Source organism: Lepidochelys kempii, chromosome 5, assembly GCF_965140265.1.
Source record: "Lepidochelys kempii isolate rLepKem1 chromosome 5, rLepKem1.hap2, whole genome shotgun sequence".
Classification (NCBI taxonomy): domain Eukaryota; kingdom Metazoa; phylum Chordata; order Testudines; family Cheloniidae; genus Lepidochelys; species Lepidochelys kempii.
In genome coordinates this window covers 343,527-370,780 of record NC_133260.1, presented here as the reverse complement: position 1 = coordinate 370,780, position 27,254 = coordinate 343,527, and the positions used below count along the sequence as shown (strand labels likewise).

The 27,254-nt window shown below is 48.1% G+C and overlaps 2 protein-coding genes across 2 annotated transcripts in view; both read left to right on the top strand.

The window, feature by feature from the left end:
• The window catches only part of TPM2 (tropomyosin 2), a 57,538-nt gene extending 52,764 nt beyond the window's left edge, over window positions 1–4,774 (top strand). Inside the window, exon 9 of the mRNA XM_073343240.1 lies at window positions 4,686–4,774. Coding sequence (XP_073199341.1) covers window positions 4,686–4,759 — 74 coding nt within the window. The 3' untranslated portion in view covers window positions 4,760–4,774. The remainder of the gene's footprint in view (window positions 1–4,685) is intronic.
• Window positions 1–27,066, top strand: part of LOC140911042 (gamma-secretase subunit Aph-1b-like) — a 29,713-nt gene extending 2,647 nt beyond the window's left edge. Inside the window, exons 2-7 of the mRNA XM_073343248.1 lie at window positions 3,719–3,889; window positions 20,883–20,956; window positions 21,231–21,353; window positions 24,821–24,948; window positions 25,580–25,703; window positions 26,022–27,066. Of these exons, the coding sequence (XP_073199349.1) occupies window positions 3,719–3,889; window positions 20,883–20,956; window positions 21,231–21,353; window positions 24,821–24,948; window positions 25,580–25,703; window positions 26,022–26,059 (658 nt within the window). The 3' untranslated portion in view covers window positions 26,060–27,066. The remainder of the gene's footprint in view (window positions 1–3,718; window positions 3,890–20,882; window positions 20,957–21,230; window positions 21,354–24,820; window positions 24,949–25,579; window positions 25,704–26,021) is intronic.
• The last annotated feature ends 188 nt before the right edge of the window (window positions 27,067–27,254 follow it).

Below are 27,254 nucleotides of genomic sequence, written 5' to 3'. Positions count from 1 at the left end.
AAGCTTTTTAGAGTCTCTGTTTCCCAGGATCCTGTGAGCATGGTCGACATTCTGTGTTCCACACCTTTCCTAAAAGGTGGCGCCCAGAATTAGACGCAGCTCTCCAGCTGAGGCCTCACCCAGCACCAAGGAGAGCAGGACAATTGCATCCCATGGTTTTCGTACACAATTCCAGTTAATACACCCCAGAATGATACCAGCCTTTTTGCAACCGCATGATGTGGTTGACCCATATTCAATTTGTGATCCCCAGGATCTCTAACCCCCAGATCCTTTTTAGCAGTACTCTCACCTAGACAGTTGTTCCCCATTTTGTAGTTGTGCATTTGATTTTTCCTTCCCAAGTGAAGTACTTTGCACTTGTTTTTATTGAATTTCATCTCCTTGAATTCAGACCAATTCTCCAATTTGTCGGGGTTGTTTTGAATTCTAATTCTGTTCTCCAAAGTGCTTCCAACTCTCCCAGCTTGGTGTCTTCTGCAGATTTTATAAGCATACTCTCCACTCCATTATCCCAAGTCATTAATGAAAAAAATTGAGCAGTACCAGACCCAGGGCTGTCTGCTGCAGGACCCCGCTAGATACATCCTCCTGGTTTGACAGCAACCCATTGATAATGACTCTTTGAATACGGTCTTTCAACCAGTTGTGCACTTGCCTTATTGTAATTTCATCTAGACCACATTTTTCTAGTTTTCTTATGAGAATGTCACATGGGACTGTCAAAAGTCTTACTAAAATAAAGATACATCATATCTACTGCTTTCCCCATATCCACTTGGCCAGTAACTCTGTCAAAGAAGGAAATGAGATTAGTTCGGCATGATTTGTTCTCGATAAATCCATGCTGGCTGTTCCTTATAACCCTGTTTATTTTTAGACACTTATAAATTGATCTGTTTAATAATTTCTTCCAGTATTTTTCCAGGTATTGAAGTTAGGTTGACTGGTTTGTAATTCCGTGGTCCTCTTTGCTCCTCTTCTTAAAGATAGGTACTATGTTTGCCCTTCTCCAATCCTTTAGGATCTCACGCATCCTCTAGGAGTTCTCAAAGATTGCTTCAGCTAGTTCTGTAAGTAGGAACTAGAATGAATTTCATTAGGTCTTGCTGACTTGAATACATCTACTTATCTAAATAGTCTTGAATCTATTCTTTCCCTATTTTGCTTGCATTCCTTCCCCCTTGTTAATAGTAACTGTGATTTCAACTTAGTTTGCAATGGTGTTGTAGCCATGTTGGTCCCAGGAATGAGAGACTCGGTGGGTGAGGTAATATCCTTTATTGGACCAGCTTCTGCTGGTGAGCGAGACAAGCTTTTGAGTTTATACAGAGCCCTTCTTCAGGTCTGGGAAAGGTACTGAGAGTGAAGACAGCTTGTCTCTCTCACCAGCAGAAGTTGGTCCAATAAAAAAATTACCTCACCCACCATGTCTCATCAAGCTAGTTTGACAGGATCTATTTTCCATAAACCCATGCTGATTGGCATTAATTATATTACCCTCCTCTAATTCTTCATTATTAGAGTCCCATATCAGCTGCTTCATTATCTTGCCCAGGATCAATGTCTGGCTGACAAGCCCATAATTACCCAGGTCATGCTGTTTACCCTTTCAAAATATTGGCATACTATTTGCTTTCTTCCAGCCTTCTGTACCTTTCCCCAGCGTTCTAGGGCATTTTGAAAATCAGCAGTAACGGTCCAATGAGCTCCTCAGCCAGCCTTTCTAAAACTCTTGGGTTCAGGTTATATGGACCTGCTGTTTTAAAATATCATCTAACTGATCGAGCTGCTGTGTGGCATTCTCCTGAGAAAGTAGTGGAATGGAAAGAGTTATATTGTCATATGATGAGCCTACAATATCCGTCTCCCACAAACAGAACAGAAATATTTATTGAACTCCTCTGCCTTTTCTCATTATTCTTGATAATTCTACTACTTCCATCTAGTAATAGACCAATCCATTGTCAGGATTCTGGTTCTTTCAAACATATTTTAAACATTCTTATTGTCCTTATCTCTGCTGGCCACAGGTTTCTCTTTGTGTCCCGTTTCAGTGTTCTACAATTCCTAACTTCTGATTTAAATCCATTGCCATCCCCTTCTCCTTTCTTCCATTTGTTGTGTATTGTTTAATTTTTGTACGCTAAAGAGTGTGAGGTGTGCACAATGGGGGCCAGGTAGATCAAAAAAGCAGGACCTGAGAGGAGGAGGTTTCAGGTCCGAGTATATTTTCTATGGGGCAGACCAGCAACAGTCCCCTGTGCCCCAAGAGAAGGATCTGGGGCAGCCTGGGTCAGAGAGAATGGGGGAGCTCAGGGAACAGGAGCTGAGCACCTCTGCAGATTTCGGGGGCTGAGCCCTACAGCAGCTCCACCGGACACCACTGGAGATGCAGACTGCTCCATCATGGGGCATGCTCTGTGGGACAAGTCACCATTCCCTTGTGCTGTCATTTACAGCAGTGCAAACATGTGCCATGCTGTCCGTCGGCGTTCGCTCTCTTTGCAGCACTGGGCAAACCTTTTGGCCCGAGGCCACATCGGGGTTGCCAAACTGTATGGAGGGCCAGGTAGGGAAGGCTGTGCCTCCCCAAACAGCCTGGCCCCTGCCCCCCCCCCGAGAAGCCCCAACCCATCCAACCCCCCCATGCTCCTTGTCCTGTGACTGCTCCCCAGAACCCTCTTTCCCTTATCCAACCTCTCCCCCTCCTGCCCCCTTACCATGCTGCTCAGAGCGGCAGGAGCTCGCAGCCACGCCACTGCACTGCCTGGCAGGAGCAACGGGCCAGAGCGCTGGCAGCGCTGCGACCTGAGGTTGCGGGTGAGGGGGGACAGCAGGGGAGGGGCCGGGGACTAGCCTCCCCAACCGGGAGCTCGAGGACCGGGCAGGATGGGCCAGATGTGGCCCACGGGTCGTAGTTTGCCCCCCTCTGTTCTAACAGGTATGGTGCTGTGTGTGTTGGGCCGCAGGCCTCAGCTCTGCGGGCCAGCTGCCTTGGGACCTGGCTCCCCTTGCTGAACCCAGCGTGCCTGAGACCTGCAGTGATGGGGGCTGCGTGTCTTTCACTTGCTACCAGGTGTTCCAGATGTTTGCTATGTTCTGCTCTGAGTGCCGTGTGCTTCAGGTGGGGCACTAACTGCCCCAGTCTGCTCCCTGGCTGAGGAGCACAAGGGCCTCATTTTGGAGCTGCTGCTAAGGGCGCAGTCCCTGCGCACTCGGTGATTTGAGTGGTGTGTCTGTCATGGGGTGGACACCAGATGGGGGGGTCCTCTGTCCATGCACTGCAGGATCTTGAGTTGGGTTAGCAGTAGGGTTTTTCTGCCACTTCCCATGTTTCTGGGCCCCCCATTGGTCTGGGCACTGCATCCTGCTGCTCTCAGAGGGGCTGCTATGGACGGTGGCAGGAGAGCACCAGTCCTCTGTCTGGAGGGGCCGAGCACATGATCTGTCATGCTCTTGCAGAGAGATTTCAGCACAGATTCGTTCTCTCGGCTGGTGCATGGGAGTCACAGATTTCCACCAGCTGAGACTCCTGCCACAGGTATCCACACCTCTCCCCACCCCTAGCTCTGCCGAGCCTGACCAGGCCTGGGAGCTGCACCCCACTGATGTGCAGATAGTGGGGCCCTTTCCACACTGCCCAGCCTGGGTGGCTGTCTGAAGCAGGCAGGCAGTATAGTGCTGCACGTTCCAAAATGGCCTGTCTCTCTTTCAGGGCCTTTTTCTGGCTGGTCTCCCTGCTCCTGTCATCGTTAGTCTGGTTCATTGCGGTTAAAGCCAGTGACCCAGGAGATGAGCCACTGCAGAAGGGCCTCCTAATATTCGGGGTCCTGTTCTCCGTGCTCCTACAGGAGGCCTTTCGATTTCTCTACTACAAATTGCTCAGGTAAGGAGTGGTGTGGGGTGCCTCACACTACCTGCCTTTGTAGACTGTCAGTCCAAACTGTAACTGCACTGCTTATTGCACAAGCCAGGACTTTACACTCACCCTGCTGCCCCACCCCGCTTGTCTGTTTGATTCACCTGATGTCTCTCATTACGTAGTCAGACTGTGAGTTCTGTGGTGCAAGGACTGTCTCTCTCTTGTTTTTGTTACAGGTGTTTAGAGTGCCCAGCACAAAGGAGCCCTGAGCTCCCGCCCCTAGGTGCTCCTGCAATACTAATAGTAAATAGAATCATAATTGTGATTAAATTCATCTAGTTTTAAGGTCAGAAGGTCCATTAAATAATCTAGTCTGAGCTCCTGTGTAGCACAACCCATTGAATTTTCCCCAGTTCCCTCTGCACGGAGCCCGATAACTTGTGTTTGGCTGAAGCAGCTTCCAGAAAGACATCCAAGCTTGATCCGACTCCAAACAATGGAGAATCCACCACTGCCCATAGGACTTTCTTCCAATGGTTCATCAGCTTCATTGTTAGACATTTGTGCCTAATTTCTAACCTGAATTTGTCCAGTTTCAGCTTCCAGTGTTGGGTCTTGTTCAGCCCATCTCTGCTAGACTAAAGAGCCCTTTGGTACATGGCATTGTTTTCCCAGGAAGGCACTGACACACTGTAAGCAAGTCACCTCTCCATTGTCTTTTTGATTCCCGTTCATTTAACGCAACATTCTTACGAGTGCTGCTTTACCACAAAGGGGGAAAGCCAAGAAATTAGCGTAGTGGAAAAATCCAGTGTGCCTGAGAATCTGGCAATGCTTACACTGCATCCTGCTCCAAGCCACGACCCGACCCAGCATTCCTCTGCATCCTGCTAGCTTCCCTACTACAGCAGTGAGGTGCATTCCTCATTCTGTAGCCGTACAATAATCTGCGTATCACCTGACCCCGCATCTCCAGCCTGTGGTAGGTACAGTCCTGTGAGAGCCCTTGGGCCGGAGTTACAAAGAGCTCAGCATGTTGGGTGCTTGTGTGTGCCTGAAATTGACCATTATCTAGGTGTCTGCGTGGGAGCTGATCTCTTGTGAAAATCTGGCCCATCTCACCAGGGGCTGCTGACTGTCCCGGTGCATTCAGGACAGACATGGAAGAGCTGGTCTCCGCTTTTGCCTTGAGCGCATGATCTCTGTCCAGTACTGGGAGGGTGAACGGTGCAGCGGGCGGTATGCAGCTCCCAGTGGGCTGGTGGAAGAGGTCCGAGTCTGTTGTGGACCATTTATGATGGGTAATAAGGGATCAGGGATGGATTGGCTGAGTCACAGGCCAGGATGCTACATCCCAAGCACTGGCCACAGCGGTCTTGCCTGATATGTAGACAAGACCTCTGATGTGTAGATTATTGTACGGCTTCCCTAATGGCACGGGCCACCTCCCTGGCCTACCCAGGGTAGGCAAACTTCCATCTTCAGTACTGGGCCTAGGCATGCTGAGTGCAGGTGGGTGAAGGCCGGACGCCGCAGGGAGGAAGCTGGATATACATGTTGCAATAAGGGTGGGAGGGGCAGAACTGTTCAGGTCATGGTGGCAAGAACGGGTGGATTACTCCATTGCTGGGAGGTGCTGGAACCGTTGTCTGCGCAGCTTTGTAAACATGGTAATGTGTATTGAACAACTGAGAAGCTGGGGCGGATTCTGATGTCCTCATGTGGCTGGGGTGGGGAGTTTTGCTTTTCCGTGTTACAGTGCACCCATCCAGCTTTGGAATCCATCCATCTAGTAACTGGATGAGAGCAAATCGCTGCCCTCTGCCAGCTCCCCCCGTCCTGCAGGGACCCCCCCACTGCTGAGCTCCCCAGGTCTGAAGGGGGGATGCACCGAAGGAAGGGTGGAGGCGCTTGGGGAGAAGCAGCTAAGTGGAGGTTACAGTTTGGGCGGGGACTTCTCCTAAAGGGACTCTTCATATTCCCATAGCAATCTTGAAACAGGCCACTTTCTTCTCTATGTGTGAGTGTCTGCTGCAACTCCCGGCTGCGACGCTTCCATAGTGCTATGTTTCATCCCGAAGCCTGGAGCACTGAGCAGCTAATGGTGCCCTGGGTACTCAGCTCACCAGGATTCTTTTGCTCAAGACACACACTTGGGGCCTGGTTCTTACGCCCCCTAATTCTGGTTTAACTGGCTACGTTGGCACCCCCCTGCACAAGGAGGAGAATTCCTGGGTGACGCACAAGTGCAGTGGCTCTATGCTGGACTCCATGTAGGGATGTGGCCAGAGCACCTCTCCACTTCAGGTATTCCTGACTGCCCTTTGCATCATGGTCAGTAGGTGTAATTAGAGCAGGCCTCAGGCAGCTTGAATTTATGCCAGGGACTGGTCTGATCTTCTTGACCTGCTGCTCGACAAACCGGGAAGAATTAGTAGGGGAAGCAAAAGTGGATGGGAACCTGGGAGGCAGTGACCGTGAGATGGTCGAGTTCAGGATCCTGACACAGGGAAGAAAGGAGAGCAGCAGACTTCAGAAAAACAGACTTTGACTCCCTCAAGGAACTGATGGGCAGGATCCCCTGGGAGAATAACATGAGGGGGAAAGGAGTCCAGGAGAGCTGGCTGTATTTTAAAGAATGCTTATTGAGGTTACAGGGACAAACCATCCCAATGTGTAGAAAGAATAGTAAATATGGCAGGCGACCAGCTTGGCTTAACAGTGAAATCCTTGCTGATCTTGAACACAAAAAAGAAGCTTACAAGAAGTGGAAGATTGGACAAATGACCAGGGATGAGTATAAAAATATTGCTCGGGCATGCAGGAGTGAAATCAGGAAGGCCAGATCACACCTGGAGTTGCAGCTAGCAAGAGATGTTAAGAGTAACAAGAAGGGTTTCTTGAGCTGTAGCTCACGAAAGCTTATGCTCTAATAAATTGGTTAGTCTCTAAGGTGCCACAAGTACTCCTTTTCTTTTTGTGAATACAGACTAACACGGCTGTTACTCTGAAACCTAGCAACAAGAAGAAAGTCAAGGACAGTGTGGGCCCCTTACTGAATGACGGAGGCAACCTAGTGACAGAGGATGTGGAAAAAGCTAATGTACTCAATGCTTTTTTGCCTCTGTCTTCACGAACAACGTCAGCTCGCAGACTACTGCACTGGGCAGCACAGCATGGGGAGGAGGTGACCAGCCCTCTGTGGAGAAAAGTGGTTCGGGACTATTTAGAAAAGCTCGACGAGCAGAAGTCCATAGGGCTGGATGCGCTGCATCCGAGAGTGCTAAGGGAGTTGGCGGATGTGATTGCAGAGTCATTGGCCATTATCTTTGAAAACTCATGGCGATCGGGGGAGGTCCCCGACGACTGGAAAAAGGCTAATGTAAAAAAAGGCCCATCTTTAAAAAAGGGAAGAAGGAGGATCCGGGGAACTACAGGCCAGTCAGCCTCACCTCAGTCCCTGGAAAAATCACGGAGCAGGTCCTCAAGGAATCAATTCTGAAGCACTTAGAGGGGAGGAAAGTGATCAGGAACAGTCAGCATGAATTCACCAAGGGCAAGTCATGCCTGACTAATCTAATTGCCTTCTGTGACGAGATAACTGGCTCTGTGGATGAGGGGAAAGCAGTGGATATATTGTTCCTTGACTTTAGCAAAGCTTTTGACACAGTCTCCCACAGTATTTTTGCCAGCAAGTTAAAGAAGTATGGGCTGGATGAATGGACTATAAGGTGGATAGAAAGCTGGCTAGATTGTCGGGCTCAATGGGTAGTGATCAATGGCTCCATGTCTAGTTGGCAGCCGGTATCAAGTGGAGTGCCCCAAGGGTCGGTCCTGGGGCCGGTTTTGTTCAATATCTTCATGAATGATCTGGAGGATGGTGTGGATTGCACCCTCAGCAAGTTTGCAGATGACCCTAAACTGGGAGGAGAGGTAGATACGCTGGAGGGTAGGGATAGGATACAGAGGTCCCTAGACTAATTGGAGGATTGGGCCAAAAGAAATCTGATGAGGTTCAACAAGGACAAGTGCAGAGTCCTGCACTTAGGATGGAAGAATCCCATGCACCGCTACAGACTAGGGACCGAATGGCTCGGCAGCAGTTCTGCGGAAAAGGACCTAGGGGTTACAGTGGATGAGAAGCTGGATATGAGTCAACAGTGTTCCCTTGTTGCCAAGAAGGCCAATGGCATTTTGGGATGTATAAGTAGGGGCATTGCCAACACCCTCTATTCGACACTGATGAGGCCTCATCTGGAGTACTGTGTCCAGTTTTGGGCCCCACACTACAAGAAGGATGTGGAAAAATTGGAAAGCATCCAGCGGAGGGCAACAAAAATGATTAGGGGACTGGAACACATGACTTATGAGGAGAGGCTGAGGGAACTGGGATTGTTTAGTCTGCGGAAGAGAAGAATGAGGGGGGATTTGATAGTTGCTTTCAACTACCTGAAAGGGGGTTCCAAAGAGGATGGATCTAAACTGTTCTCAGTGGTAGCAGATGACAGAACAAGGAGTAATGGATACTATTAATTTAGGCTTAAATAGAGACTGGGAGTGGCTAAGTCATTATGCAAGGTAGCCTATTTCCTCTTGTTTTTTCCTACCCCCCCCCCCCCCAGATGTTCTGGTTTAACTTGGATTTAAACTTGGAGAGTGGTCAGTTTGGATGAGCTATTACCAGCAGGAGAGTGAGTTTGTGTGTGTATGGGGGTGGAGGGGATGTGAGAGAACCTGGATTTGTGCTGGAAATGGCCCACCTTAATTATGCACATTGTAGGGAGAATGGTCACTTTGGATGAGCTATTACCAGCAGGATATTGAGTTTGTGTGTGTGGTTTTTGGGAGGTGGGTGAGGGGGTGAGAGAACCTGGATTTGTGCAGGAAATGGCCCAACTTTATTATCATGCACATTGTGTAAAGAGTTGTCACTTTGGATGGGCTATCACCAGCAGGAGAGTGAATTTGTGTGGGGGGGTGGAGGGTGAGAGAACCTGGATTTGTGCTGGAAATGGCCCACCTGATGATCACTTTAGATAAGCTATTACCAGCTGGACAGTGGGGTGGGAGGAGGTATTTTTTCATATTCTCTGTGTATATATAAAGTCTGCTACAGTTTCCACAGTATGCATCCGATGAAGTGAGCTGTAGCTCACGAAAGCTCATGCTCAAATAAATTGGTTAGTCTCTAAGGTGCCACAAGTACTCCTTTTCTTTTTGCAAATACAGACTAACACGGCTGTGACTCTGAAACAAGGAGTAATGGTCTCAAGTTGTCGTGGGGGGGGGCGGTTAGGTTGGATATTAGGAAAAACTTTTTCACTAGGAGGGTGGTGAAACACTGTAATGCGTTACCTAGGGAGGTGGTGGAATCTCCTTCCTTAGAAGTTTTTAAGGTCAAGCTTGACAAAGCCCTGGCTGGGATGATTTAGTTGGGGATTGGTCCTGCTTTGAGCAGGGGGTTGGACTAGATGACCTCCAGAGGTCCCTTCCAGCCCTGGTATTCTATGATCCCTGGACAGTCCCAGTCTCAGGGGACTGCAAAGGCTGTATACAACCATCTTCCTCTCCCCTCCAAGCTCAGGTCAGAATCCAGGCCCAGGTCTGTACATAGAACAAAAGCATGGAGTGGCGGGGACGGCTTGAAGGTGATTTCAGGGCTCTGCCTTAAGTCCTGACTGAGCTTGTAGAGGTGACAAGCAATGCCTGAGATGGTATTATGCCCATCTGTTATCATTTGTGCTCATTCTGAACTAAAAGGCTCAGACCCAGGTAAAGAGCAATGAGGCAGTTACTTAGAAGTTTGGGATCGGATCTCATCAGCAGACAGTTTCTATGTTCTTTGGATTCTGGTCTTGGGTCCAGGATGCTCCTATTACTCCCACTCTGGAGGGGCCGATACCATGGCCTTGGTGGTTCACAACTCTACTTGCTTGCACACGTCTGCTGGGCTCAGCCCAAGAGAAACTTTTATAGAAGGTCTCTTCAGATTTTTCTGGGGTGAGGGTGGGCGGGGCAGCCCCCCACTTCACCTGATCTGACACCCAGATCTGTGCATCAGGACTTGGTTCTCAGGTTCCTGAACTGCATTCCCTACAGTAGCCAGTAGGTGGTGATAGTGTATTACAAAAGTTCCATGTTTTGCTCAGTGGAGATTGGGTTCTAATTGCAAACGATTTGATCCTGTTTGCGCAAGGCTCTCCCGGCCTTGGCCCGGAAGCGCAGAGTCACTCTTCTGGGAATTGGGTCCCTCCCTTTGTTTAGTCAGAGATTGGTAAAGCAAGGCCAGAATGGGCCATTATGATCATCCAGTCTGCCCTCCTGCATAGCACAGGCCAGCGAGCCTTGCCCAGTGATTCCTCCATGAAACCCAGAATGTCTGTTCCCTGTTGGCAAACGGTCAGGAACTGAAAAGGAGGACTTGTGGCACCTTAGAGACTAACCAATTTATTTGAGCATGAGCTTTCGTGAGCTACAGCTCACTTCATCGGATGCATACCGTGGAAACTGCAGCAGACATTATATACACACAGAGATCATGAAACAATACCTCCTCCCACCCCACTGTCCTGCTGGTAATAGCTTATCTAAAGTGATCATCAGGTGGGCCATTTCCAGCACAAATCCAGGTTTTCTCACCCTCCACCCCCCCCCCCCCCACAAACTCACTCTCCTGCTGGTAATAGCCCATCCAAAGTGACAACTATCTTCAAAATGTGTATGATAATCAAGGTGGGCCATTTCCTGCACAAATCCAAGTTCTCTCACCCCCTTCCAAAAACCACACACACAAACTCACTCTCCTGCTGGTAATAATTTATCCAAAGTGACCACTCTCCCTACAATGTGCATGGTAATCAAGGTGGGCCATTTCCAGCACAAATCCAGGCTTTCTCCCCCCCCCCCCTTTTTTTCCCCCGGGGACACACACACACACACAAACTCACTCTCCTGCTGGCAATAGCTCATTCAAACTGACCACTCTCCAAGTTTAAATTCAAGTTTAACCAGAACGTCTGGGGGGAGGGGGTAGGAAAAAAACAAAGGGAAACAGGCTACCTTGCAAAATGACTTAGCCACTCCCAGTCTCTATTTAAGCCTAAATTAATAGTATCCAATTTGCAAATGAATTCCAATTCAGCAGTTTCTCGCTGGAGTCTGGATTTGAAGTTTTTTTGTTTTAAGATAGCGACCTTCATGTCTGTGATTGCGTGACCAGAGAGATTGAAGTGTTCTCCGACTGGTTTATGAATGTTATAGTTCTTGACATCTGATTTGTGTCCATTTATTCTTTTACGTAGAGACTGTCCAGTTTGACCAATGTACATGGCACAGGGGCATTGCTGGCACATGATGGCATATATCACATTGGTGGATGTGCAGGTGAACGAGCCTCTGATAGTGTGGCTGATGTTATTAGGCCCTGTGATGGTGTCCCCTGAATAGATATGTGGGCACAGTTGGCAACGGGCTTTGTTGCAAGGATAAGTTCCTGGGTTAGTGGTTCTGTTGTGTGGTATGTGGTTGTTGGTGAGTATTTGCTTCAGGTTGCGGGGCTGTCTGCAGGGTTGGTTCCCTATGTGGATGGAGCAGGTCAGCGCTGCGGTTCTTCCAGTTGTTCTTTCCCTGACTCTAGTACAGCGGATCCAAGGCTCTCGAAGCATTTCACAAACCCTGCTGAACTCAGCCTTGCGGCCCCTCGGAGCGGGGCACTATTAACCGCCAGTGTTAGCAGATGGGGAACTGAGTTAGGAAGCGTGTGTCGGAGCACAGCCACTAACAGACCCCATATCGGATTCCCATTCCTGGGCTTTAGCCTGAAGGCCATCCTGCCTCCTGTATAATCTGTACAGAAAGTCCTTGCATTTGTGCATCTCAAAGCCCCTGGGAGCCTTCAGCTCTGGGCCTCATAAACAGCTTCCAGTCAGTGCAACTCTCGTGTGGCTTGCCTGGCCTCATCCTCTCCAGACACTCCCTGGCAGGAGAAGCCAGAGGAGGCTTCAGGCAAATTCACATTGATTTGCAGGATGGAGGAGGTGCAAGAACCTTATTTTAAAGCGACCCCTTCCCCACCCTCCCCCCATCCCAGATGCCAGGAGCTGCTGTTCTCTTATGCATGTTCACAGGCAGTTGAACCTGCACTGAAAATCAGGCATAACCCTCAGATCCCTGGCCAGCTGCCAGCACAGCCCTGATCTGGGTAAAGACTGGGCCCTGCCCTCAATGAATTACCAAATAATTAAGAAATCAATTTGCAAACACCTAGAAGATAATGAGATAAGTAACAGTCAGCATGGATTTGTCAAGAACAAATAGTGTCAAACCAGCCCGGATAGCTTTCTTTGACAGGGTAACCAGCCTTGGTGGTAGGGGGGATGTGGTATATCTTGATGTTAGTAAGGCTTTTGATACTGTCTCAATGACAGGTTTCAGAGTAACAGCCGTGTTAGTCTGTATTCGCAAAAAGAAAAGGAGGACTTGTGGCACCTTAGAGACTAACCAATTTATTAGAGCATAAGCTTTCGTGAGCTACAGCTCACTTCTTCAGATGCATATCGTGGAAACTGCAGCAGGCTTTATATATACACAGAGAATATGAAACAATACCTATTCCCACCCCACTGTCCTGCTGGTAATAGCTTATCTAAAGTGATTTCCAGCACAAATCCAGGTTTTCTCACCCTCCACCCCCCCACACAAATTCACTCTCCTGCTGGTGATAGCCCATCCAAAGTGATAACTCTTTACACAATGTGCATGACAATTAAGCTGGGCTATTTCCTGCATAAATCCAGGTTCTCACATCCCCCCCACCCCCATACACACACAAACTCACTCTCCTGCTGGTAATAGCTCATCCAAACTGACCACTCTTCAAGTTAAAATCCAAGTTAAACCAGAACATCTGGGGGGGGGGGGGTAGGAAAAAACAAGAGGAAACAGGCTACCTTGCATAATGACTTAGCCACTCCAAGTCTCTATTTAAGCCTAAATTAATAGTATCCAATTTGCAAATGAATTCCAATTCAGCAGGTTCTCGCTGGAGTCTGGATTTGAAGTTTTTTTGTTTTAAGATAGCGACCTTCATGTCTGTGATCGCGTGACCAGAGAGATTGAAGTGTTCTCCGACTGGTTTATGAATGTTATAATTCTTGACATCTGATTTGTGTCCATTTATGTCTCAATGACCTTCTCATAAACAAACTAAGGAAATACAACCTAAATGGGAACTACTATAAGATGGGTACATAACTACTCTCTGGGAACGGTTTTCCAAGCAGTTATCAGTGGTTCACAGTCATGCTGGAAGGGCATAACAAGTGGGGTCCCACAGGGATCGGTTCTGGGTCTGATTCTGTTCAAAATCTTCATCAATGATGTAGATAATGGCATAGAGAGTATACGTATAAAGTCTGCGAACGACCCAGCTGGGAAGGGTTGCAAGTGCTTTGGAGGATAGAATTAAAATTCAAAATGATCTGGACAAACTGGAGAAATGGTCTGAAGTAAATAGGATGAAATTCAATAAGGACAAATGCAAAGTACTCCATTTAGGAAGGAACCATCAGTTGCGCACGCACACAAAATGGGAAATGACTGTCTAGGAAGGAGTACTGCAGAAAGGGATCTGGGGGTCATAGTGGATCACAAGCTAAGTATGAGTCAACAGTGTAACGCTGTTGCAGAAAAAACAAACATCATTCTGGGATGTATTAGCAGGAGTGTTGTAAGCAAGACACGAGAAGTAATTCGTCCACTCTAATCTGTGCTGATTAGGCCTCAACTGGAGTCTTGTGTCCAGTTCTGGGCACCACATTTCAGGAAAGATGTGGACAAATTGAAGAAAGTACAGACGAGCAACAAAAATGATTAATTTCAGAGTAGCAGCCATGTTAGTCTGTATTCACAAAAAGAAAAGGAGGACTTGTGGCACCTTAGAGACTAACCAATTTATTTGAGCATAAGCTTTCGTGAGCTACAGCTCACTCCATCGGATGCATAAAGTGGAAAGTACAGTGAGGAGATTTTATATACATGCAGACCATGAAAAAATATACATTGTAAGGAGAGTGATCACTTAAGATGAGCTATTACCAGCAGGAGAGGTGGGGTGGGGGGAGAGCAAACCTTTTGAAGTGATAATCAAGGTGGGCCATTTTCAGCACATTTCCAGGAGTTAACAAGAACGTCTGAGGAACAGTGGGGGGGGGGGAGGAATAAACAAGGGGAAATAGTTTCACTTAGTATAATGACTCAACCACTCCCAGTCTCTATTCAAGCCTAAGTTAATTGTATCCAATTTGCAAATTAATTCCAATTCAGCAGTCTCTCGTTGGAGTCTGTTTTTGAAGATTTTTGATGAAGGATAGTCACTTTGAGGTCAGAAATCGAGTGAACAGAGATTGAAGTGTTCTCCGACTGGTTTATGAATGTTATAGTTCTTGACATCTGATTTGTGTCCATTTATTCTTTTACGTAGAGACTGTCCAGTTTGACCAATGTACATGGCAGAGGGGCATTGCTGGCACATGATGGCATATATCACATTGGTGGATGTGCAGGTGAACGAGCCTCTGATAGTGTGGCTGATGTGATTAGGCCCTGTGATGGTGTCCCATGAATAGATATGTGGGCACAGTTGGCAACGGGCTTTGTTGCAAAGATAGGTTCCTGGGTTAGTGGTTCTGTTGTGTGGTGTGTGGTTGCTGGTGAGTATTTGCTTCAGGTTGGGGGGCTGTCTGTAGCCTGTCGCCCAAGATTTGTGAGAGTGAGGGGTCGTCCTTCAGGATAGGTTGTAGATCCTTAATAATGTGTTGGAGAGGTTTTAGTTGGGGGCTGAAGGTGACAGCTAGTGGCGTTCTGTTATTTTCTTCGTTGGGCCTGTCCTGTAGTAGGTGACTTCTGGGTACTCTTCTGGCTCTGTCAATCTGTTTCATCACTTCAGCAGGTAGATATTATAGTTGTAAGAATGCTTGACAGAGATCTTGTAGGTGTTTGTCTCTGTCTGAGGGGTTGGAGCAAATGCGGTTGTATCGTAGAGCTTGGCTGTAGACAATGGATCGTGTGGTGTGGTCTGGGTGAAAGCTGGAGGCATGCAGGTAGGAATAGCGGTCAGTAGGTTTCCGGTATAGGGTGGTGTTTATGTGACCATCGCTTATTAGCACTGTAGTGTCCAGGAAGTGGATCTCTTGTGTGGACTAGTTCAGGCTGAGGTTGATGGTGGGATGGAGATTGTTGAAATCATGGTGGAATTCCGCAAGGGCTTCTTTTCCATGGGTCCAGATGATGAAGATGTCGTCAATATAGCGCAAGTAGAGTAGGGGCGTTAGGGGACGAGAGCTGAGGAAGCGTTGTTCTAAATCAGCCATAAAAATGTTGGCATACTGTGGGGCCATGTGGGTACCCATAGCAGTGCCGCTGATCTGAAGGTATACATTGTCCCCAAATGTGAAATAGTTATGGGTGAGGACAAAGTTCAGCCACCAGGTTTGCCGTGACATTATCGGGGACAGTGTTCCTGACAGCTTGTAGTCCATCTTTGTGTGGAATGTTGGTGTAGAGGGCTTCTACATCCATAGTGGCCAGGATGGTGTTTTCAGGAAGATCACCGATGGATTGAAGTTTCCTCAGGAAGTCAGTGGTGTCTCGAAGGTAGCTGGGAGGGCTGGTAGCGTAGGGCCTGAGGAGGGAGTCTACATAGCCAGACAATCCTGCTGTCAGGGTGCCAATGCCTGAGATGATGGGGCGCCCAGGATTTCCAGGTTTATGGATCTTGGGTAGTAGATAGAATACCCCAGGTCGGGGTTCCAGGGGTGTGTCTGTGCGGATTTGATCTTGTGCTTTTTCAGGGAGTTTCTTGAGCAAATGCTGTAGTTTCTTTTGGTAACCCTCAGTGAGATCAGAGGGTAATGGCTTGTAGAAAGTGGTGTTGGAGAGCTGCCAAGCAGCCTCTTGTTCATATTCCGACCTATTCATGATGACAACAGCACCTCCTTTGTCAGCCTTTTTGATTATGATGTCAGAGTTTTAGAGTAACAGCCGTGTTAGTCTGTATTCGCAAAAAGAAAAGGAGTACTTGTGGCACCTTAGAGACTAACCAATTTATTTGAGCATGAGCTTTCGTGAGTTGTTTCTGAGGCTGTGGATGGCATTGTGTTCTGCACGGCTGAGGTTATGGGGCAAGTGATGCTGCTTTTCCACAATTTCAGCCCGTGCACATTGGTGGAAGCACTCTATGTAGAAGTCCAGTCTGCTGTTTCGACCTTCAGGAGGAGTCCACCTAGAATCCTTTTTGTAGTGTTGGTAGGGAGGTCTCTGTGGATTAGTATGTTGTTCAGAGGTGTGTTGGAAATATTCCTTGAGTCGGGGACGTCGAATATAGGATTCTAGGTCACCACAGAACTGTATCATGTTCGTAGGGGTGGAGGGGCAGAAGGAAAGGCCCCGAGATAGGACAGATTCTTCTGCTGGGTTAAGAGTATAGTTGGATGGATTAGCAATATTGCTGGGTGGGTTAAGGGAACCATTGCTGTGGCCCCTTGTGGCATGTAGTAGTTTAGATAATTTAGTGTCCTTTTTCTTTTGTAGAGAAGCAAAGTGTGTGTTGAAAATGGCTTGTCTAGTTTTAGTAAAATCCAGCCACGAGGAAGTTTGTGTGGAAGGCTGGTTTTTTTATGAGAGTATCTATTTTTGAGAGCTCATTCTTAATCTTTCCCTGTTTGCTGTGGAGGATGTTGATCAGGTGATTCCGCAGTTTCTTTGAGAGCGTGTGGCACAAGCTGTCAGCATAGTCTGTGTGGTATGTAGATTGTAATGGATTTTTTACTTTCAGTCCTTTTGGTACGATGTCCACCTGTTTGCATTTGGAAAGGAAGATGATGTCTGTCTGTATCTGTACAAGTTTTTCATGAAGTTGATAGATTTCCACTCCATTACAACCTACATACCACACAGACTATGCTGACAGCTTGTCACACGCTCTCAAAGAAACTGCAGAACCACCTGATCAAGTGGGACATTAGGAAAAACTTCCCGACTGTCAGAGTGGTTAAGCACTAGAATAAATCACCTAGGGAGGTTGTGGAATCTCCATCATTGGAGATTTTTAAGAGCAGGTTAGACAAACACCTGTCAGGGATGGTCTAGATAATACCTGAGTGCAGGGGACTGGACTAGATGACCTCTCAAGGTCCCTTCCAGTTCTATGATGCTATTTCCCATTTACCTTCAGGGCATCAGAGGGCACCAAGGATTAATGCTGCCTGCTGGACAAAGGTGCCTCTCAGGCCACAAATCTGCCTCCTTTGGATTATGAGAATGGGGCCTTGTGCTCAGTGCTACACACAGCCTGAGACACAGTCCCTGCCCCAAGGAGCTGACTGTCTAAACCGACAAAGAGGGGCGCAGTGAAAGGAAGTGACCTGCTCACGGTTGATATACATCTGTACCAGCTAAACATAGGCAGGGATGGGGTCCAAACGAGCTGTGACTGCTCACGAAAGAGAGAGCTTGAAGTCACCGTGGGTAGTTCCCTGAACTCTTTAGCTCAGTGCACAGCAGAGGCCAAAAGGGCAAACAGAATGTCGGGAGCCATTAAGAAAAGGATAGAAAATAAGACTGTAGATAGCATAATGCCACTATATAAATCCATGGTTTGCCCACACCTTGAATACTGTGTGCAGTTCTGGTGGTCCCATCTCAAAAAGGGTATAGTGGAACTGGAAAAGCTTCAGAGAATGGCAACAAAGATGATCAGGGGTATGGAACAGCTTCTGTACCAGGAGAGATTTAAAATATTTGGACTGTACAGCTTAGAAAAGAGGTGACTAAGGGGGGAGATGAGGGAGGTCTATCAAATCATGACTGATGTGGAGAAAATGAATAGGGAAGTGTTATTTACCTCATTGTGTAACACAAGAACCAGGGGTCCCCCAATTAAATTAACAGGCAGCAGGTTTAAAATCAACATATGGAAGTACTTCTTTACACAATGCAGAGTCAACCTGAGGAACTCCTTGCCAGGGGATGTTGTGAAGGCCAAAACTATAACTGGGTTCAAAAAAGAACTGGAAAAGTAGGGTAGGTCCATCAATGGGCTATTAGCCAAGATGGTCAGGGATGCAACCCCATAGGTCACCCTAAGCCTCTGACTGCCAGAAGCTGGGGGGGGTGGAGAACGGGGAATGGATCACCCCAGGACAGGGAATCTTGCTAAATGTGGCCAAGTTCATAAGCCTAAACCAGGTGGCAGTGAGGGGCCAGGGCTGGCTCTAAACACAGTTACCCTGTACTACAGCATCTCCCTATTTGGTATCAAAAACCCTTTCATGCCTGGGCTCAAACTGCATGGCCCAGCGAGGTAGTGTCAGAGCCAGGCCTAAAACCCAGGATTCATAGTGTTTGAGCCAGAAGGCATCATTAGTCTGACCCCCTGCAGAGCACAGGCCAGCTACTGTCATCCAGTCACTCCTGTGCTGAGCCATTTACTGTCAGCCATTGGTTCTTTTCTGCCTTTCTCCTCTTGATTAAAGAGCCCTTTAGTACCTGGTATTTTCTCCCCGTGAGGGTCTTTAGTTTCCTCTCAGTCTTTCTTTGTCTCTCGCTGTAAAACATTTTTCCGGCTCTTGGATTATTTTTGTGGCTCTTCTCTGCACCCTGTTTAGTTTTTCAACATCCTTTTAAAAATGTGAACCCCACAACTGGATGCAGTAGCAGCCTAACCAATGCAGTATAAAAAGCTAAAATCACTTCCTCCTCACTAATCACCTGTTTATACATAGATGACCATAGTGGTCCACTCTTCTCTTTAGAATCTATGAATCTATCTGAACTTCTGCAGAGCACAGGCCAGAGAACTGCCCTGAAATAATTCCTAGAGCAGAGCTGTGAGGAAAAACATCCCATCTTGATTTAAAAATTGTCAGTGATGGAGAAACCACCACAGCCCTTGGTAAACTGTTCCAATGGTTGTTTAACATCACTGTTAAAAATTTGTACCTTAGTCTGACTTTGTCTATCTTATACTTCGACCCCTTGGATCGAGTTAGACCTTTCTCTGATAAATAGAAGAGCCCATTATTAAATAAATATTTGTTCCCTATGTAGGTGCTTGTAGACTGGAATCAAGTCCCCACTTAACCTTCTCTTTGTTAAGCTACATAGATTGAGCTCCTGGAGTTGATCACTATATGGCAGGTTTTCTGATGCTTTAATCATTCTCCTGGCTCATCTCTGAACCCTCTGTAATTTATCAACATTTTTTTTTTAATTGAGGACCCCAGAACTGGACACAGGATTCCAGCAGTGGTTCCAATAATGCCAAAGACGGAGGCAAAACAACTTCTCTGCCCCTACTCGAGATTCCCCTGTTCATGCCTCCCAGGATCGCATTAGCCCTTTTGATCACAACGTCGCACTCAGAGCTCATGTTCAGCTAATTATCCACCACGCCCCCCAAATATTTTCAAGCGTCACTGCTTCCCAGGATAAAGTCCCCCATTCTGTAGGTATGGCCTGCATTCCTTGTTCTAGATGGATACATTTATGTTTAGCCATATTAAAATGTGTCTATTGTTTGCTTGCACCCAGTTTACCAAGTGATCTAGATTGCTCTGTATCAGTGACCTGTCCTCTTCATTATTTACCACTCTCCCAATTCTTTTTTGTCATCTGCAAAATTTATCAGTGATGATTTTGTTTTCTTCCAGGTCATTGAAAAATGGTTAAATAGCATAGGGCCAAGAACCAATTCTGGTGGGACCCCACTGGAAATAGTCCTGTTCAGAGATGATTCTCTATCAGTTATCCAGTTTTTAATTTGTGACTGTCCTGTCCTTGTCATTATTTACCATTCTGCCAGTCTTTGTCATCAGCAAATTTTATAAGCAGTGATATTTATATTTACTTCCAGATCCTTTGATAAAAAAATTGAATGGCATCGGGCTTAGAACCATACCAGAAATGCCCCACTCAGTTATGATTCCCTCTTAACAGCTGTCACAGAGCCATGGAACAGTCTCTGGGAAGAGCCCATCAGTGGGCCAGACCCCCTGAGGGGGTCTCACTCTTTCTCCAGTGTAACCACCTCCTGAGACTGGACCTCTGGGCCTGCAGCCCCCCTGCTTCACCCCGTGAGCTCTGCTCAGCAAGTCACACTGAGACAGACCCTGATGGAGACTTGTCCACTCTGCAGGGATTAATGCATCTCACCCAGCATCTGCAGTGACACTCACACAGCACTGCCAGAACAGTTGGCTTTATTAGTCACCTGGACACAGCACAGGGAGCGCTTAGAGTAGCCCAGAGAACTGACAGTTAGAGCGTCATCCAGTCTGGCCAACCCAGCACCCAGCCAAGCTGTAGAGAACCCCTTGGTTCAAGCTCTGTCTGTCTCTGTCTGACCTCCTTGGTCAGACTCCAGGTGAGAGCCCAGCTCCTCCCAGCTGCCAGCTCTGATCCCCCCCCATCTCATACCTCCCCAGTCCTTTATTCTCCAGCTGGGGAAAGTTCTCAGCCTCTCTGCTGAGAGGTGGGAAATCCAAACCCTCTGGGGCCTTGGTCACTGGGTGTTAATGTCTGAGGGATTGGATTTGCCCTTGTCTTCTCAGATGCTACATTGACGTGGAGCCTAAAGCCCAGACAGTTCGATGACACCCACTCCTTTGTTTCTTTGCCTGCCTTGAGAGCAGATAGCCCTTTTCCACCCATTTGGCAATGATGCAGCACATAGGGGAAATGGGCTCACAGGACTCATTAAGAATATTTCGTTATATTTTTCTTTCTCAAAACTCCTTTCTGAGATCTGTCAGCCAGTTCTAAATCTGTTTAATTTATGCTTCATTGGTATTGCGTAGAGGTAATTTTTTAATCAGACTATCGTGTGGTGCTAAATCAAACACCTTGCAAAGATCCAAGTACAGTACGTCTACACAGTTACTGTTATCAACCAGCCTAGTAATCCCATCATGGGCAGCCGTACACTGGGGTGTGACTGGGACTCTCTCCTTTCTCTGTCCAGGAAGGCAGTCGAAGGGCTGGTGACCCTCAGTGAAGATGGCTGCTCCCCGATTTCCATCCAGCAGATGGCATATGGTATGTTCCTCAGTGGGGCAGGGCTGACCCCAGCTTGTGTGATGGGGTATATGGGATGAGTGGAGGTAGCATCTCATAGAGGAGGGGAGGGGGCTCTTGGGAAAAGGAGATTTCTCACCAGGGATCCCTCAGAATGGAGGCAAGTGTTGTGGGGTCCCTGTGCAGGGCTGTGGGGGAGGCCTCTGGGGATTGGAGACAGGTCAAGGAGCCTCTCTGAGAGTCTCTGGCTCTGACGTCCCTGGGCTCAGCAACATGTGTTTTCTCTGTCCCACAGTAGCTGGCCTGGGCTTTGGGCTCATGAGTGGCGCCTTCTCCATGATTAACCTCCTGGCAGATGCCCTGGGGCCTGGCACTGTGGGAATCCATGGAGACTCACAGCTCTACTTCCTGACCTCGGGTGAGCAATGGGCCTACAACCCACTGCACCATCTACCTGCCAAACTGTGCTATAGAATCTCTAGGGATAGTAACTCCATGCTCTAATAATAAGAATGTAGCAGTAGAGAGATACTACTGACCAGGATGGTGATAGTAACTGTGAAATGCTCAGGGAGATTAGAGAGGCTATGTTAGGGTTCCCTCCCCACTCTGAACTTTGGGGTAAAGATGTGGGGACCCGCATGAAAGATGCCCTAAACTTATTTTACCAGTTTAGGTTAAAACTTCCCCAAGGCACAAATCCCTTGTCCTTGGATGGATGGTATGCTGCCACCACTAAGTGATTTAGACAAAGGTTCAGGGAAAGGACCACTTGGAGTTCCTATTTCCCCCAAAATATCACCCTAAGCCCCTACACCCCCCTTTCCTGGGGAGGCTTGAGAATAATATCCTCACCAATTGGTACAGGTGAGCACAGACCAAACCTTTGGGTCTTTAGAACACTGAAAATCAATTAGGCTTTTAAAAGAAGAATTTTATTAAAAAAAGTAAAAGAATCACCCCTGTAAAATCAAGATGGAAGGCAATTTTACAGGGAAAAATAAAAAGATTTAAGACACAGAGAATCCCCCTCTAGGCTTAGTTTTAAAGTTACCAAAACAGGAATAAACCTCCCTCCAGCAAAGGAAAATTCACAAGCTAAAACAAAAAATAATCTGACGCCTTTTCTGGCTTTACTTACTGTTTTAGTAATTTTGGATGCTTTTTTAGGCAGGTTCTTAAGAGTTTTTTTTTTGGGGGGGGGGGGGGCTAGTTTCTTTCTCTCCTTAAAAAAACACACAAACAAAGAGCACAACAAAGCCTCCTCACCCCCAGATTTGAAAGCACCATTGGTCAGGTGCCAACTAGGTTATTTGAGCTTTTTAACCCCTTACAGGTAAACTCTGGCCAGGAGAAATGTTATATTACTGAATACATAAAGGTTGTTACCCTTCCCTGTATATTTGTAACAGGCTATTAAAATAAATAACTCAATAATAGAGATTTCCACTATCCTCATATTGACTGGGCACATGTCCCCTCAGGACAGGATACTGAGATAAAGTTTCTGACACCTTAAATGGCTGCTTCTTGGAGCAGCTAGTCCTGGAACCCACCAGAGGAGAGACAATTCTTGATTTAGTCCTAAGTGGAGCACAGGATCTGTTCCACGAGGTGAATATAGCTGGTAATAGTGATCATCATATAATTAAATTTAACATCCCTGTGGCAGGGAAAACACCACAGTGGCCCAACATTGTAGCATTTAATTTCAGAAAGGGGGACTACACAAAAATGAGGAGGTTAGTTAAACACAAATTAAAGGGTACAGCGCCAAAAGTGAAATCCCTGCAAGCTGCATGGAAACTTTTTAAAGACACCATAATAGAGGCTCAACTTAAATGTACACCCCAAATTAAAAAACATAGTAAGAGAATCAAAAAAGTGCCATGGTGGCTAAACAACAAAGTAAAAGAAGCAGTGAGAGGCAAAAAGGCATCCTTTAAAAAGTGGAAGTTAAATTCTAATGAGGAAAATAGAAAGGAGCATAACCTCTGGCAAATGAAGTGTAAAAATATAATTAGGAAGGCCAAAAAAGAATGTGAAGAACAGCTAGCAAAAACACTCAAGAAGTAATAACAAAAAATTCTTTAAGTAGATCAGAAGCAGGAAGCCTGCTAAACAACCAGTGGGGTCACTGGATGATCGAGGTGCTAAAGGAGCACTCAAGGATGATAAAACAATTGCGGAGAAACTAAATTAATTCTTTGCATTGGTCTTTTTACAGCTGAGGATGTGAGGGAGATTCCCAAGCCTGAGCCATTCTTTTTAGGTGAGAAATCTGAGGAACTGTCCCAGATTGAGGTGTCATTAGAGGAGGTTTTGGAACAAATTGAAAAATTAAATAGTAATAAGTCACCAGGACCAGATGGTATCACCCAAGAGTTCTGAAGGAACTCAAATGTGAAATTGCAGAACTACTAACTGTGGTTTGTAACCTATCATTTACATCAGTTTCAGTACCAGATGACAGGAGGATAGCTAATGTGATGTGTATTTTTAAAAAGGGCTCTGGAGGGGATCCTCTCAATTACAGGCCGGTAAGCCTGACTCCAGTATCGGGCAAAATGGTTGAAACTATAGTAAAGAACAGAATTGTAAGACACCTAGATGAACACGATCTTTTGGAGAAGCGTCAACATGGTTTTTGTAAAGGGAAATCCTGTGTCACCAATCTACTGGAATTCTTTGAGGGGGTCAACAAGCATGTGGATGAAGGTGATCCAGTGGATATAGTATATTCAGATTTTCAGAAAGTCTTTGACAAGGTCCCTCACCAAAGGCTCTTAAGCAAAGTAAGCTGTCATGGGATAAGAGGGAAGGTCCTCTCAGGAATCAGTAACTGGTTAAAAGATGGGAAAGGGTAGGAATAGTCAGTTTTCAGAATGGAGAGACGTAAATGGTGGTGTCCTCCAGAGGTCTGTACTGGGACAGTCCTATTAAACTTATTCATAAATGACCAGGAAAAAGGGATAAACAGTGAGGTGGCAAAATTTGCAGATGATGCAAAATTACTTAAGATAAAGTTAAGTCCAAAGCAGACTGCAAAGAGCTACAAAGGGATCTTACTAAACTGGGTGACTGGGCAACAAAATGGCAGATGAAATTCAATGCTGATAAATGCAAAGTAATGCACATTGGAAAACATCATCCCAACTATACATATAAAATGATGGGGTCTAAATTAGCTGTTACCACTCAAGAAGGAGATCTTGGAGTCACTGTGGATAGTTCTCTGAAAACATACGCTCAAAGTGCAGTGGCAGTCAAAACAGTGAACAGAATATTGGGAATCGTTAGGAAAGAGACACATAATAAGAGAATATCATGTTGCCGCTATATAAATCCATGGGACGCCCACACCTTGAATACTACCTGCAGATGTGGTTGCCCCATCTCGAAAAAGATCTATTGGAATTGGAACTGGAACACACACAACAGAGGTTTGCAGCTTTGCTTCCTGATCTCAGTTAAGCAACAGGTGTAGCAGCCCCTGCCCCTCCCGTACTGCACCCAATCCATCCCTTCCTCACCCTAGTCTGCTCCCCCACTCCTGCCATGTCTCCACTAACACCACCATCGACCCTTTTCTCACCCACGCTGCCCCTCATCACTGCCTCCTCCTTAAGGCACCCCACTACCACAGCCCCTCAAACTGCCTGCCCACTGCCGCCCCCATCACGGACATCCTGCTCGCACCTCACCCATCCCCTCACCAGCACGGCTCTCCACATCAGTGCCCTACGCTGCCCCTCAGGTAAAGCCAGTTCTCCTCACCCTCTGTTGATGGGTGCCCCACCCCACTAGGCCCTGACTCTGCCCGGGGCTCTGCTTGGTGGACAGCCTTGCCAGCCTAGCTGTGACCATCTATGCTCCTCCTCACAGCCTTCATGACCATGGTGATGATTTTCCTTCACACCTTCTGGGGAATCCTCTTCTTCCACGGCTGTGAGACCCAGCACTGGTGGGAGATGGCAGCTGTCATCCTCACTCACCTCATTGTGTCAGGATCGGTAAGCGTGGGCAGGGCAAACTGAAGATGTGGGCGGCTGGGCAGGCTGCTCCCACACCACTGGGTCACCGCTGCCTGAGTGCTGCAGGGAACTGGGTGGGTGGTTCTGGGCCAGGAATTACTATCTGGTAGGTATGTGAGGGCCCCCTCAGGATGTGGGCCCTGTCAGGATGGGTGCTGCATGCAGAAAGACAGTCCCTGCCCCCAGGAGAACTGGGTGTTCCCCCATGACCATTGCTCCAGGGAGTCACCTGTGAGACCTGCATGAGTGTGAACAGACAGAGGCAGCCTCCAGGTACTAAAGCCTGTGAGTGAGAGATGCAGCACCCCTGAACCTCAAACTCCAAATGCTCCAGAGGAGTCTGCAGGACCCACTAGCTCCATGGGGCAGTGCCGTCCTGCTGCAGACCAGCGAGACAGCCCGGTGCCCTGGGCACACCAGCCCCATATCCCTCAGAGCACCGTGCCCCAGCCAGGTGCGGAGCCAGGAGTGTCAGGGAAGGAGATCAGAGCATCGAGGGGGCCTGAGCCAGCAGGCCAGGGCTCGGGGGGAGGCCAGCTCTAGCATAACTACCTCTGGGGCTCCCCCGGCTCCTCCCCTGCTCTCACCCTGTTTGCTGCTCTCCTCCCAGACATTTTGGAACCCCCTGTACGTGGGCAGCCTCATCCCCTCCTACCTGCTGATGTTTGCCACGGCGGCATGGGCCTACATCCTGTCAGGAGGCTGCACTCGGAACCTGCTCCGGTCCCTGCGGGGTGAGTACCTGCTCCAGCCCCACATCCAGAGCAGGAGCCCTGCCGAGGCCATGCCTCTGAGGGGAATGCTGGGAGGGGCTACCCCAGTATTGGGGGAGGACATGGCCTGCTTTGGGGCAGGGGGAATGCCCTGATCTGAGCCCCTTCAGCAGTGACATTAACTCTTTCCTAGCACTAGCAGGTGGGGAAACACCCCAATCTGGGGCTATTCATCAGGGTGCTGCCCCTTTTCTGTGAGAATGGGGCAGGAAATGACCTACTCTGGAACCCTGTGAGCTGGGTGCCTGAACTCACCCCCTTGCCTTTGCTTCTCCACAGGGCAGCAGAGCGAGACAAGCCCCCAGCCAGGATCCTGAGGGTCCATCAGGAGCTCTCCCCTCAGCTGCTCTCTGCCTGCCCTGCCCTCCCTCTGGTGCTGTCAGCTGGGACCTACAGTTCCCTTCTCTGCAATATCATTTCTCTCTTCTGGAATGGGAGTCCCCCGATCAGTCCCTGCTGGAGGCAGGTGTCCGGGGGCTCCTGCAGCCAGGGAGTAGCCATCAGAATGTCTGATAGCTGAGGGCTGCTCACCCTGTCCTACCAACCCCTGTCCCTTCATGCTGTGGACCTGGACTGGTTTAGCCCACCCTTGAAAGACCCATGGTTCAACATGGTGTGAGGGGTTCTCCAGAACTCACTGTACCTGGTCCACAAGCAGTGTGTGTGGTGGGCTCTTTCTGCCACATACAGGGAGAGTCCTTCTCAGCCCCAGGAAGTCTGTGATCTGGTCAGCAATTTGCCTGGATACATCAAAGCGCCGAGCCGGGGAGGCTAGGCCCTAAGGAGCTGCAACGTCCTTTCCCCTTGCCCAGGAGTGGCTGTACCAGGGGGCTGAATTCCCAGCCCTGGCCCCAAGTGCCTGGCTGCTGGTATGGGACAGACTGCCAGGTACTGGCCTGAGAAGGATGGTGGGTGGCATTCAATGGGAAATGCAGAACAGGTGGGTGGCAAAGGGTGAGGCTGACTGGCTGCCCAGCACTGGCATGGAGAGGGGATGAGTGGTGCCAAAGGGCTGATGCTGGTGCGGGAAGGGGATGGGCAGGTGATGCTGGCACAGTGCAGCTGGTAGCTGCATGCCTTGTGCAGACATGCTGGGAGGAGGGGCGGTGGCAGAGGTTTATCCGGGGCAGGATCAGTGACCCTGCCCATGTCTCTGGTGGGGGTGGATATGAGGTGCCCGAGCTGGCACCAGCCCTGGGGATGTGAGGTGGAACTGGGAGCAGGGACCCGGAAGCCATGCAGAGGCACCAGGGCAGAGAGCCAAGACTGACTGAGTTTGTAATGGGCTTTTATATCAATAAAGAGAAATACCAGCCTCAGAGAATTTGTGTGTGGCTGTGGGGGATGGGATGGGTCCTGCGCATGCGGTGCATCTGCCATGCTGGGAGTGGGAGGTTGGGGTGATACCCAGCTTGTATGCAACATTTCACGTGTAGGGGCAGGGTCATTATCCTTGTTTTACAGCTGGGGAAACCAAGGCACAGGCGTGGAATTGACTTGTGTACGGTCACC